The sequence below is a fragment of the Bufo bufo genome, chromosome 3 (assembly GCF_905171765.1).
Source record: "Bufo bufo chromosome 3, aBufBuf1.1, whole genome shotgun sequence".
NCBI classification, from domain to species: Eukaryota; Metazoa; Chordata; class Amphibia; order Anura; family Bufonidae; genus Bufo; species Bufo bufo.
The window spans coordinates 571,384,072-571,396,817 of NC_053391.1; the positions used below are offsets into that span (position 1 = coordinate 571,384,072).

Consider the following 12,746-nt stretch of genomic DNA (forward strand, 5'->3'; position numbering starts at 1 on the left):
GCGAGGCCAATAGGGGGCGATGAGGATGGTCGGGATTCCTTCTGCCACGACCCTGCGAAGAACCTTTGGGAGTAGAGGCAGTGGTGGGAAGACAGAGGAGTGCGAAGTCTTGCCACAGAGACACCAGAGCGTCCACCCCGTACGCCTCCGGATCCTGAGCTCGGGCCAGGAACGTTGGAACCTTGTTGTTGAGCATGGACGCCATCAAGTCCACATCCGGGCGGCCCCAACGGCGACAGACATCCTCGAATACGTCTGGATGCAGAGACCACTCTCCTGGATCCACCCTGTTTCGGCTGAGAAAGTCCGCCGTGCAGTTTTCGACCCCTGGGATGTACACTGCAGACAATATTGGAACGTGAGCCTCCGCCCACTGGAGGATCCTCTTCACCTCCTGCATCACCAGCCGGCTGCGGGTTCCGCCCTGATGATAGATGTAGACCACGGCTGTGGCATTGTCCGACTGGATCCTTACGGGGATACCCGCTAGGAGGGGGGGTCCAATGAGACAGAGGAAAATTGCTCTGAGCTCCAATATGTTGATCGGAAGGCGGGCTTCCACTTCTGACCACACCCCCTGAACTGTCCAAGCCCGGAGAACGCCGCCCCAACCCAGGAGACTGGCATCGGTGGTGACGACTGTCCAGGAGATTGGGAGCAAGGATTTCCCCGATGTCAGATTCTGAGGGGACAGCCACCACTGGAGGTCCATGCGAACCCGAGGAGGAAGGCGGATCCGAGAGTCCAGACCCCTCGATGTTCCGTCCCAGAAAGACAGGATCGCCTGCTGCAGAGGCCGAGTGTGAAACTGGGCAAAGGGGACTGCCTCGAAGGAGGCCACCATAAGCCCCAGAACCTGCATGCACTCCCGGATGGAGAGACACGGGGAATGCAGAAGGCGAGACACCGACTCCCGTATCCGTGAGAACTTGCAATCCGGGAGGAATACCCGGGCTGCAGTAGTGTCCATAATCATCCCCAGGAAGGACACCCTCTGGGAAGGTTGGAGAGAGGACTTCGGGAAGTTGATCAGCCAGCCAAACTGTTGCAGAGTCTGAACAGTGATCCTGACGCTGTCTGGTCGCCAATGGCGAAGCGCAGGAACCTGTGGTGAGATTCTGCGATAGGGACATGCAGATAGGCGTCCCGGATGTCCACCTACGCGAGGAACTCCCCTGGAAGAAGAGAAGCAATAACGGAGCGGAGGGACTGCATCCGGAACTTCCACACCCGCAGGGACTTGTTTAACAGCTTCAGGTCTAGGACCGGACGCACTGATCCCTCCTTCTTTGGCACTACAAAGAGATTTGAGTAGAAACCTGCCCCCTGTTCCTCCAGAAGAACTGGGACAACTACTCCCCTGACCAGAAGGGAAGAAACTGCTTCTAAAAGGGCCGAGGCTCGGGCCGGATCTCCCGGAACACGAGACGGAAAGAAACGTTCCGGAGGTCTGGAAACAAATTCTATCTTGTAACCGGAAGTTACAATTTCCAGGGCCCAGGCGTCTTAAATGTGAGCTCTCCAGACATGCTGAAAGGAGAGCAGGCGCCCCTTCAGACGGAGGACTGCTTGGGAACCGCGGGGCGGGCAGAATTCCCCTGGAACTGTGCCCGCGGGCGCCAGGAAGGTTGAGGCTTAAAGGAAGGCTTCTTGCGGGAGTCCTGAGAGCCGCCGGAGGAGGCAAAGCACCAAAAAGGACTGGTTTCTAGAGCCAGAGGGCCGAGCTCTTAAGGCACGCTTGGATCTAGATTGGGGCAGGTGTGTACTCTTGCACCCCGTAGCGTCAGAGATAATCTCATCCAGCTTAGCCCCGAAGAGCCTGGAGCCCACAAAGGGGAGGTTAGTGAGGAAGCGTCGGCGTCCCAGACCTTCAACCAGACCTCCCTGCGCTGCGTGACCGAGAGGGCCGAAATCCGCGCAAAGAGAGTGCTGACATGCAATGAGGCCTCACAGAGGAATGTTTTCGCCTGGGACATCTGGAGGATGAAGTTCAGGGTGTCCGCGAGGTTCTGATGATGGCGCTGCAACCACAGAAAGCGCCCTGGCTACCCAGGCCGAGGCGAATGCGGGCCGCAGACCTGTGCCCGGAAGAGAGAAGATGGCTTTGGAAAGAGTCCAAACACCTGTCAACGGAGTCCTGTAGGGAGGACCCGTCCAGGACTGGTATTGCCGTATTCTAAGGCTACTTTCACACTTGCGTTCAGGGTTCCGCTTGTGAGTTCCGTTTGAAGGCTCTCACAAGCGGCCCCGAACGGATCCGTACAGCCCCAATGCATTCTGAATGGATAAGGATCCGCTCAGAATGCATCAGTTTGGCTCCGTTCCGCCTCCATTCCGCTCAGGAGGCGGACACCCAAACGCAGCTTGCAGCGTTTTGGTGTCCGCCTGGCCGTGCGGAGCCAAACGGTTCCGTCCTGACTTACAATGCAAGTCAATGGGGACGGATCCGTTTGACGTTGACACAATATGGTGCAATTGCAAACGGATCCGTCCCCCATTGACTTTCAATGTAAAGTCAGGAGTCCCTATTAATATACCATCGGATCGGAGTTTTCTCCAATCCGATGGTATATTCTAACTTGAAGCGTCCCCATCACTATGGGAACGCATCTGTGTTAGAATATACCATCGGATTTGAGTTACATTGTGAAACTCAGATCCGACAGTATATTCTAACACAGATGCGTTCCCATAGTGATGGGGACGCTTCAAGTTAGAATATATAAGAACTGTGGACATAACTGCCCCCTGCTGCCTGGCAGCACCTGATCTCTTACAGGGGGCTGTGATCCGCACAATTAACCCCTCAGGTTCCGCACCCGAGGGGTTAATTGTGCGTATCATAGCCCCCTGTAAGAGTTCAGGTGCTGTCAAGCTGCAGGGGCCAGACCCCCCTCCCCAGTTTTAAATTCATTGGTGGCCAGTGCAGCCTCCCCAGTATTATATTCATTGGTGGCCAGTGCGGCCTCCCCTCTCTCCCCCCCCCCCCCCCCAAATTAAAATCACCCCCTCTCCCCCATCATTGGTGGCAGCGGAGAGTTCCGATCGGAGTCCCAGTTTAATCGCTGTGGCTCCGATTGGTTACCATGGCAGCCAAGACGCTACTGCAGTCCTGGCTGCCATGGTTACTTAGCAATTTTAGAAGCATTATACTTACCTGCGCTGTCTGTGGCCGGGCGTTCCTCCTACTGGTAAGTGAAAGGTCTGTGCTATAAGCAATGCTTCTAAAATTGCTAAGTATCCATGGCAGCCAGGACTGCAGTAGCGTCTTGGCTGCCATGGTAACCGATCGGAGCCCCAGCGATTAAACTGGGACTCCGATCGGAACTCGGTGCGGCACCTGAGGGGTTAATTGTGCGGATCACAGCCCCCTGTAAGAGATCGGGTGCTGCCAGGCAGCAGGGGGCAGTTATGTACACAGTTCTTTTAGTATATTCTAACTTGAAGCGTCACCATCACCATGGGAACGTCTCTGTGTTAGAATATACGATGTGAAAACTCAGATCTGAAAAAACTGTTATGCAGATGGATCCGTTCTGAACGGATGCAAGCGTTTGCATTATAGGTGCGGATCCATCTGTGCAGATACCAGACAGATCCGCACCGAACGCAAGTGTGAAAGTAGCCTTAGCAAATCTGGCCACCGGTGGGTCGACCTTAGGACGAGAAGACCACTGCTGCACGTTATCTGCCGGGAAAGGATAAAGAGTATCCATACGCCTTGTAGCAGAAAAACGGTGATTAGGGTGTTCCCAAGGCTTAGAAAGGACCTTGGCGAACTCGCCATGAATGGGGAATGTGACTGCCTCCGGTTTTCTGGAATGGAAGAGGGGGAATTCCTGGCTACTAGTAGAAGGAGGTTCCCCCTGGATGTCAAAGGTGTCACGCACATAGCTAGTGGAGGAGTAGCTGTTTTTTCTTATTTGCATAGTGTCTCCTCCTAGTAATGGCCTAAGCTATACCCATGGTCTGTGTCCCCCAATGGAATGGGAGAGAAAGATCAGGTTTAAATATCCCTCCACAGGTCACCTGACACTGCTGAGGTCACACCCAATCTCCACCCTCAGCCCAGGTAAGCACAGGTGAGGGCTCAGTGTGCGCAGAGGAGGGAACCTCCCACCACATGTCTAAATCAGGAGACATGACAACAGAGGTTCCCTGCCAACAGTTGACGCTAGGGGTTCCGGTTAGGGGTGGGCGATATGGCCTAAAATCTATATTGCGTTATAATTTTAAGCATTTGCGATATGGGATATATATCGCGATATATTGTTTTCTAAATTGGGGGGGGGGGGTGTTTAAACTTTTTTTTTTTTTTTTACTTTTTATTTAACTATAAGCCTCCTTAAGGGCTAGAACCCTTGTCATATTCAGCCTAATAGGGCTCTGTTCCGCCCCCCAGCCCCTGATCCGCCCCCTCTGGTAACTCAAACCCACCCCCCCTCCCTCCCCAGTATTAATCACTGGTGGCAGTGGCCACAGGGTCCCCCCCCCCCCCCCCCCCCCATCATTGGTGGCAGTGGGCAGTTCCGATCGGAGTCCCAGCAGTGTAATGCTGGGGCTCCGATCGGTTACCATGGCAGCCAGGACGCTGCCATGGTAACCGATCGGAGCCCCAGCATTACACTGGAACTGCCCACTGCCACCAATGCTGAGACTGAAGAACATTCCTGGCACCCGACCTCTGACAGGACGGTGTGATCCGCGCGATTAACCCCTCAACTGAGGGGTTAATTGCAGCGGATCGCAGCGTGCAGTCATAGGGGCCGGGATATGGCCGGCACATGAACGCTACGTTGGTATTCAGGCATTCATTGGTGGCGCAGTGGCCACAGTCCCTCCCCTCCTCCTTCTACTCTGTTCTTATTAGTGGCCAGCGGCAGCCGCGCACAGTGGGGAGGGAGGGACTCCCTCCTTCTCCACTGTGCCGGCTCAGGAGAACATGGTGCGCGCCGAGAGCGCGGTCATTCACCACCGGTCATATCGCGGTCCGGCGATATGCACAAAATCCATATCGTGGCACAAATTTATATTGCATATCGCCCACCCCTAGTTCCGGTGTCCTGGGACCCCTGACCAGCACCAGGAGTGACGGAGTCCCGTCTCCCAGCAGCACCAAGATCCGGAATGGATCCTACAGAGTGACGCGAGCGTAAAGCGCAAATCTTTACTAGCTCCGCCCTCCCGGAGGAGACACCCTGCCCCTCGTGGCCAATGAGGGGTGAGGGATGTCCCACCGGAGGGCCTGAGACCCCCTGGGAGAATGAGAGACACGTTATCGCGTGGTGACATGCTTTCGGCGAGACTGTCTGTCTCACTGGCTGCCTGACATATCAATAGTCAAAAACAGATCATCACGCCTTGATTTTTTTAATCATTGAACTACATAGAAAATAATTCTTGCATAGTTACCTGTATAAGCTGTGCACCCATCGCACTGGGTACTCAATCTGCTTGGTACAAAATGCAACTACTATCATAACCAGCGCCACGTTACGCACTTGTATGCCAATGTACATCAGCAGCAATCCAATAAGCTGAAGAGTCCAGTTCAGCAGGTTTATACTCCGCTCATTCTCCAAAGGGCCATATTTATAGCAAACTGCAAAGCTTACAAAGCCCACGATGCCCAAATAGCCTGAGAAACAGAATGGTTGTGGTAAATGGAAAGAGTTAAACTTCTTTAAAGGGGTTTGCAGGAAATTTTATCCTATCCTGTCCTTACCTTACAATAGGTCATCAATATTTGATAGGCAGGGGTCTGACTCACAGCATCTCAAAGGGAGCCATGCTGCAGTAACTAGCTACTACACAGAAATGTGTAATTCCACCGCTGGACCTCATGCACAACAGCTGACTGGCAAGGGTGCTGCTAAGGATAGGTCACCAATATAAAATCCTAGAGAACCTATTTGAAGGGGTTTTGCGGGATTTTGATACTGATGACCTATGCTCAGGTGTTGAACAAACTTGTGTTTTAAGTTCGGAGTACAATGTTCGAGTTATCTAAGAATTCTGTTATGGATTCCGCTACCACGGACCATACCTTATGGTCAGTGGTAGCGGAATCTAGGGATCGACCGATTATCGGAAGTACCGATATTATCGGCCAATATTCAGGATTTTGTACATTATTGGTATCGGCATATAACCTTGCCGATATACCGATAATGCGTATAAAGCGAATACTAGTGAGGCATCAGGTGCCGGGAGCGAGGAAGAAGCGCAGCAAGCTCTTCCGATACTCACCCTCCCTGGTCTTCTTTGATGGGGCCTGGGCTGCACTGTCCTGACCCTGTACAGCGTCAGGACGTAGTGCACACACTATGGCCTGACGCTGCACGGTGATAGTGCAGCGCGGGCCGGAGAACACAGGGGAGCAAGACCCCGGAGAACACAGGGGAGCAAGACCCCGGACACAGAGATGAAGAGGAGTCGTGGTGCAGGAGAGGTGAGGAGTTTATTATTGTATTCATCTGAGGTCTGATAGGGGTTAATAAAGTCAGTGAGGAGGGGGGGAGATGGTGTGGAAATTGGCATTTGGCACTAGTATATTATAAATGTAAATTATAAATTGACTTCCAACTAAGGCTGAGTTCACACAAACCCGTGGCCGTGCTGTGACCCGTGCCCGTGCTGCGGGCCGCAATGCACAATCGCCGGCTGTAGGTCAGCCGCATCGGATCGCGGACCCATTGACTTTAATGGGTCCGCGATCCGCCCGTTCCGCAAAAAGATAGGACATGTTCTATCTTTTTGCGGAACGGAAGTACGGGACGCAACCCCACGGAAGCACTCCGTAGTGCTTCCGAGGTGTCCCGTTCCATGTGTCCGTTCCGCAATTCCGGACCCATTGAAGTGAATGGGTCCGCATCCGTGATGCGGAATGCACACAGAACTGTGGCCGTGTATTGCGGCCCGCAATTTGCGGGCCACAATACGGCCACGGATCACACACACACATTCGTGTGAACTAGGCCTAAGGGCTTTATTAATTTATAATTTACATTTATAATATACTAGTGCCAAATGAAAATTTCCACCACCTCAGTGACTACCAACTAATATAATATATATTATGAGTTATAAAATATCGGTATAAATTATCGGCCTGAATGTTCACAGATTATCGGTATCGGCTCTAAAAAAAAATCAATATCTGTCGATTCCTAGCGGAACCCATAACGTAATTCTTAGATAACCTGAACCTTGTACACCGAACTTGATATACAAGTTCGCTCATCACTAGTCATCAGTATCTGATTGGGACCCCCGCTGATCAGCTGTTTGAGAAGGCAGCCCACAGCCTTCTCGCAGCTTACCAAGCACAGCGCCGTACATCGCGCTCATCCCCATTCACTTTGGACCCCCACCAATCAGATACTGATGACCTATCTAGAGGATAAATCCTCAGTATCAAAATCCCGGAAAATCCCTTTAAAGTAACAGAGGGATGATTTTTTCCTGCTAATAATGGCATTAAAAAGCAAAACATAAAGAAAAGCATCTAATGTGAAAAATGTAAGTGACTGCACCAAGAAATGGGATTGTAATGAACAGGAAAATCCACTTCAGAAACTTTCCTGATTGTAATTATAGTCCACAATCCAGGCATTTAAATGGGTTGCCCAGATTTATTTTCAAAAGCTCCCAAATGTGTTAAAATAATACAAGATTGTATTTCTGTCCCCATCATTGCCAGCAGTCCTCACCTCCAGTCTGTGTTAACATGGCTGCAGTCGTGATGTAGCCATGTAAGACAGGTGACGGCGAAAACCACTGGCATACAGCAAAAGCAGTAAGAGCGTGTTAGCAAAGTTACATGATGATACAGGTCCAGGAGTAATAAAATACTCACATACCTAGTAGATACTGCCAATACTCTTTGCAGATTTCCTGGAAGTTTTTAAACACCAGCTGGATGATATACAGTGAGAAGGACCAACCTCCGACCAGTAACACATAGAAAGGGCTTTTCTACACGAAAGAAAGCAGGTAAAATATTCCTTATAGCACGCCTGGCTTAAAAAGTCAACACTGAACAGAGAAAATATTAAATATGATATGGAAGTGCACTCATCTGATGACCATATTTCAGCTGAACATTTTTAGCGAGCCTCTAAAAAGCAATAAGTCTAGACTACACCTGAATAGGGTCACAACAACCTCCCGCCAATCTTCCCCGGCAGAATGACTATTGGGGCGGAAGAGTCTGAGGTGAGTCCTCTTGTGACAAAGCGAAGCCTCCATGCCCATGCTCATCATTTATTCACCTCCTGCCAGAGGTCGGAAAAACACCTGTATATGCGTCATAGACTCCTGTATAGGCAGATTTACAAGTCATAAAAAGTCCTATGTGTATTTTTCTCACAAGACTTTATTTGGTCTGGAGTGCTGTCATAACGCAGCCAGTCTAGTCTATTTATATGAAAATGAGCCGTTTTGCGTACTAGGGGGCTGACCGGAGCCCTTGGAGCACTCCTTTCGTAATGACCCTATGCTGCACACAAAGTGGGGGAGTGTGTGGGGGGATTTAAAAAGCACAGAACCATTACAAAAGCAGTGCTCCAAAGATTCAGCCCCACCTCCTGGTGCTCCAACATATTCATTTGCAGACAAAAGAAAGGTATCATTTTAATCAGCATGATCAACCCTGCCAGGCAGTTGTCCTGGTTTAATAGGGATGATCAGACTGACAGATGCTCATTAACGCATTTACTTGCAGACAAACAGCAGGTTTTTTTTTTTATCATGAGGTGTTATAAGTACCTTAGGCAGCAGCCTGGAGAGCATGAACACAAGTATCAGTATTGAAGCCACCATTCCCACACTCATTCCTGTGCCATAGTAAAAAAGTTGACTTCTGTGGAAGGACAGGAAAAACAACAGAAGCGTCAAACGACTAATCAGCAGATGCCACCATGCCATGCAATGAAAGTGGCAAACATCTCTTGATACATTTAGTCTCTGTTCTGCGCCAGGGCTACATAGTGCTGCCTAACACAACGCAAAACATACTTGTCTTAGTATTATGTGCATTTCCGAAGTGCAGAAAATTAAATTTTATTCATATGCAAATGTGGTTTCAAGCTGCCCAGCAGGGCGTGCATGACTGTATAGGAGCCCAGGAACTCCTCTTTACTTGTTTCCTGTACCTCCCCATGCTCCATCCAGCCCCCCCCCCCTCCCCTCCACTGCGACATCACAATCCTCTCCTTCAGCTCCAGCTGAGCATTGTCCTTCACCGAAATAAACTGTTGGCACTTGCGCATTAAATGCCCTGCGGTGGGCATCAACCTCGCCATACTTGGTGCGCTTCCGCTGAGCCAGCCGGAGCTGAAGGAGAATAGTGACATCGCAGTGGAGGGGGCACGCTGGATGGAGCAAGAGGAGGTACAGAGAACAAGTAAAGAGGAGGGCTTGGGCTCTGGCAGAAGGCTCTTGAAACCACATTTGCATATGAATAAAAGTTAATTTTCTGCACTTCGGAAATGCACATAATACGAAGACAGGTATGTATTGCATTGTGTTAGGCAGCACTATGTAGCCCTGGACTGGGTCACATAGTTAATTCCCTTTAAAGCACCTTCACATTACTCAATTAACCCTTCCAATTGCAATATGTTGACGGATAAGCAGGATATGTAATAAAAATAAAAAAGTCTAGTGGTGCTGGTTCTTATCCCTAGAAGAGGAGCCTGGCATCTGGGCACAGAATGGAAAGACAGTGGGCATGCAGGTGCACGGTGTCCCTATTCACAGAAACAACCGGGCATGCTTGCTACTCCCATACAAGTGAATGGAGAGAGTCAAGCGCATGCACAGCCACATTTCCATTCTTTTTAAGCCAGGGGGCAGTACGGAGGACCCCTGTTCTGGGGATAAGTGCTGCTCCCAGAGTGGAACCTGCATTTCTCAGACATTTATGGCACATCTTGTGGACATGCTATGATGTGACGAGGGGTTTGGAGCAGCTTATACTGCCAGATGTTATAGAAGGCAGCGCTCAGGAATGGCTTCTTTCTGAGGAGGATATTGCTCAGTTGGAACACCTTTAGGCCACTTTCACAGTCAGTATTTTTATTAAAACATATGATCTTCTGATCGCTAGTCCCATACACCACAACAAAATAATATGGCTAATATTCCAGTCTATGAGATTCTGACACTCTGCCTGCTGAGCCGTGCCTTGTGCATGGCTTTACAGGCAGTCAACCATGACAGCCCTGGGCACCTTCAGAAGGTCACAGGCTGTCATGGTAACTGATCAAAGCCCTGCGATTTCACTGATATTTTCCATCAACGTAGCCCTATGAAGGCTTGTTTTTGCAGAAGTTGTACTTTTTAAAGTATACATAAATTCGGGAACAATTGTATTAAAATCTGTTCTAAATGTCACAATTTTTGTAATATAATTTTTTTTATGTTTTCTTTACAAAATTGGCACCTAGTGCTTATGGACACAGCTGACATGTCAGCAGTGTACGGGTGCACAGTTTCCACTGCAGTGAGCGATGTACAGGCAGGAACACAGGATCACTGGTCTAGGCGGTACTTTGATGCAATTTATCTGAGTACGGGGGTACAGGTCTAGAAGGCTTATATACCCCCTTATGTTTATTTCGCAGGGCAAAAACAAGCCGACAGGTTCAAGGAAGCAGTCTTAAGGAAAAAAGTATGATTTAGACCTACCGGTAAATGGTTTTCCAGGAGTCCGACATGACAGCACCCTCCATGTTGTGCTGTCATGGAGGACGTCCTGGAAAATATATTTCTTTCATGGCCTAATGATATTGTACAACAGAAATAGACATAAGTACAACAATTATCAATTATTATTAAAACCTACCGACTGAGAGAGTCTCCATAGAAAAACAAGAGGAGACCGATAAAGAAGGCGGCAAAGAGCTTGGGATCAAAGCCTGCCAAATAAAAGAAGAACATGTCACACAATGAAAAGTACACACAGATTAGGCTCTGTTCACATCATACAGTGGCAGTTGTCATCCATAAGGTACTACTGTAAAAAACACATATGTTAAAGGGGTATTCCACTCTAAGACATTAATGGCATTTCATCAATGCCACATAGGTGCCAGTCCCAGAGGTAAGAAGTGAAGGAAAGTGTACCGCACATATGCTGCGTGATCTCCATTCATCACTATGGGAGTTCAATGGCAGGCGATGCTAGGGAGGCTCGTCCCCGTCTGCCATTGCCTGTTCCCCCCCCCCCCCCCCCCCTTCCCCGACACCGGATGTTTTTAGGCAGCAGCGGCGGTGCAGGGACCAGAAGAGGCGCAGGGAGCGGGGTAAGTATATTCCCTCTGAGGGGCCCAGCACATGGGGGGGCTGTTGAATGATGTTGGATAACCCCTTTAAAGAGCCTCTATCAGCATGATCAACCCTATTAATCCAGCAGTTACGCTGCAGTTCCACTGGAGAAGAAATAGCAACTGGTTGGTCACTAGCCCAGGGAGAAAGCAAACAGCTACACCCTTGAGAGAACAACTGTAAAACTTTTTGTGTCTAACTTCAGGCGGATATTGATATGCAGAAACTATCTGCAATTATCCATATCAAACAGGTCACATGAAAACAACCAAATGCTGCTTTATGGTTACACGTAACTCACCTTTAGAAAGGACGACACTATAACGTGCATCTGCCTCATTTACATGCACTTTAATGCAGGTTTTGTTGCTCCGGAGGTCCACATTTATGTAGGTATCATTTAATTTCTCTCTAAAGAAGGAGAAGAGATCGAACACACTAAATGCATCCAATTCCTTCAGCTTCTCCTCGCTGTCCACCTGTGTCACTCTGATCATTCTGGTGCTTTTTACCCGAATCTACAGGAAAGAAGAAAAAAAAAGAAAAAAATTATATATATATTTTAATAATAAAATATTATTATATGAGTAGTATTATTATTATATGAGTATTATTATTATTATTATATGAGTATTATTATTATTATTATATTAGTAGCATTATTATATTCAGGAGGTTGGCCTTGAAGGATGATTTCGCGCCAAATGTATTGTAGCATAATATTAAAGGATATTCTCATTTCAGACATTTATGACATATGGCTACTGAAACAGCGTACTACAGCGTAGACCGGGCCACCTCTCGCAGATTTGACTGACTGGGACAGACAGTGGCAAAGTAGCAAGGGAGGCGCTGGCCGCAGAAATATTAGAAGGTTGGGTGCAACAAAAGCAATGGTGATGCCCTCATTGCCCCGAAGGCCTAATTTGCTTATTCAGAAAAAGTGGGGAACGGAGCCTTAAAATAAAAAGAGCATTTTAAAATCAGGAGAACCACAGGTGAGAGGCGCTCTGGGTAACCCTTCTTCACTCTGGCCAACACGTATGGTACAGAGGGGGCTTTTGACTTTGATCGTTATATTTGAAACTAGGGATCAGCGAATCGACTTCGGAAGAAACATCCGAAGTCGATTCGCATGAAACTTCATTCTAATACTGTACGGAGCAGGAGCTCCATACAGTATTAGAATGTATTGCCTCTGATGAGCCGAAGTTATTGCTTCACGAAGTCTCGCGAGACTTCGCGCAATAACTTCATAAATTAATTTGTACTGTAAAAAACCATTTCCCGAACTGGGGCTCGTTTCCAAGGTACCACTTGGAAGCAATAACTTCGGCTCATCGGAGTCAATACATTCTAATACTGCACGGAGCTCCTGCTCGGTACAGTATTGGAACAAAGTTTTATGCAAATCG

The 12,746-nt window shown here is 48.8% G+C and overlaps 1 protein-coding gene across 4 annotated transcripts in view; it reads right to left on the bottom strand.

Annotated features, from left to right (window-relative positions):
* Positions 1–12,746, bottom strand: part of NEMP1 (nuclear envelope integral membrane protein 1) — a 57,462-nt gene that overhangs the window by 26,542 nt on the left and 18,174 nt on the right. For all 4 annotated transcript variants that reach the window (XM_040425710.1, XM_040425709.1, XM_040425712.1 and 1 more), the window contains exons 3-7: positions 11,633–11,849; positions 10,850–10,922; positions 8,770–8,863; positions 7,863–7,977; positions 5,413–5,638 (exon numbers count right to left, since the gene is read on the bottom strand). In XM_040425710.1, coding sequence (XP_040281644.1) covers positions 5,413–5,638; positions 7,863–7,977; positions 8,770–8,863; positions 10,850–10,922; positions 11,633–11,849 — 725 coding nt within the window. The remainder of the gene's footprint in view (positions 1–5,412; positions 5,639–7,862; positions 7,978–8,769; positions 8,864–10,849; positions 10,923–11,632; positions 11,850–12,746) is intronic.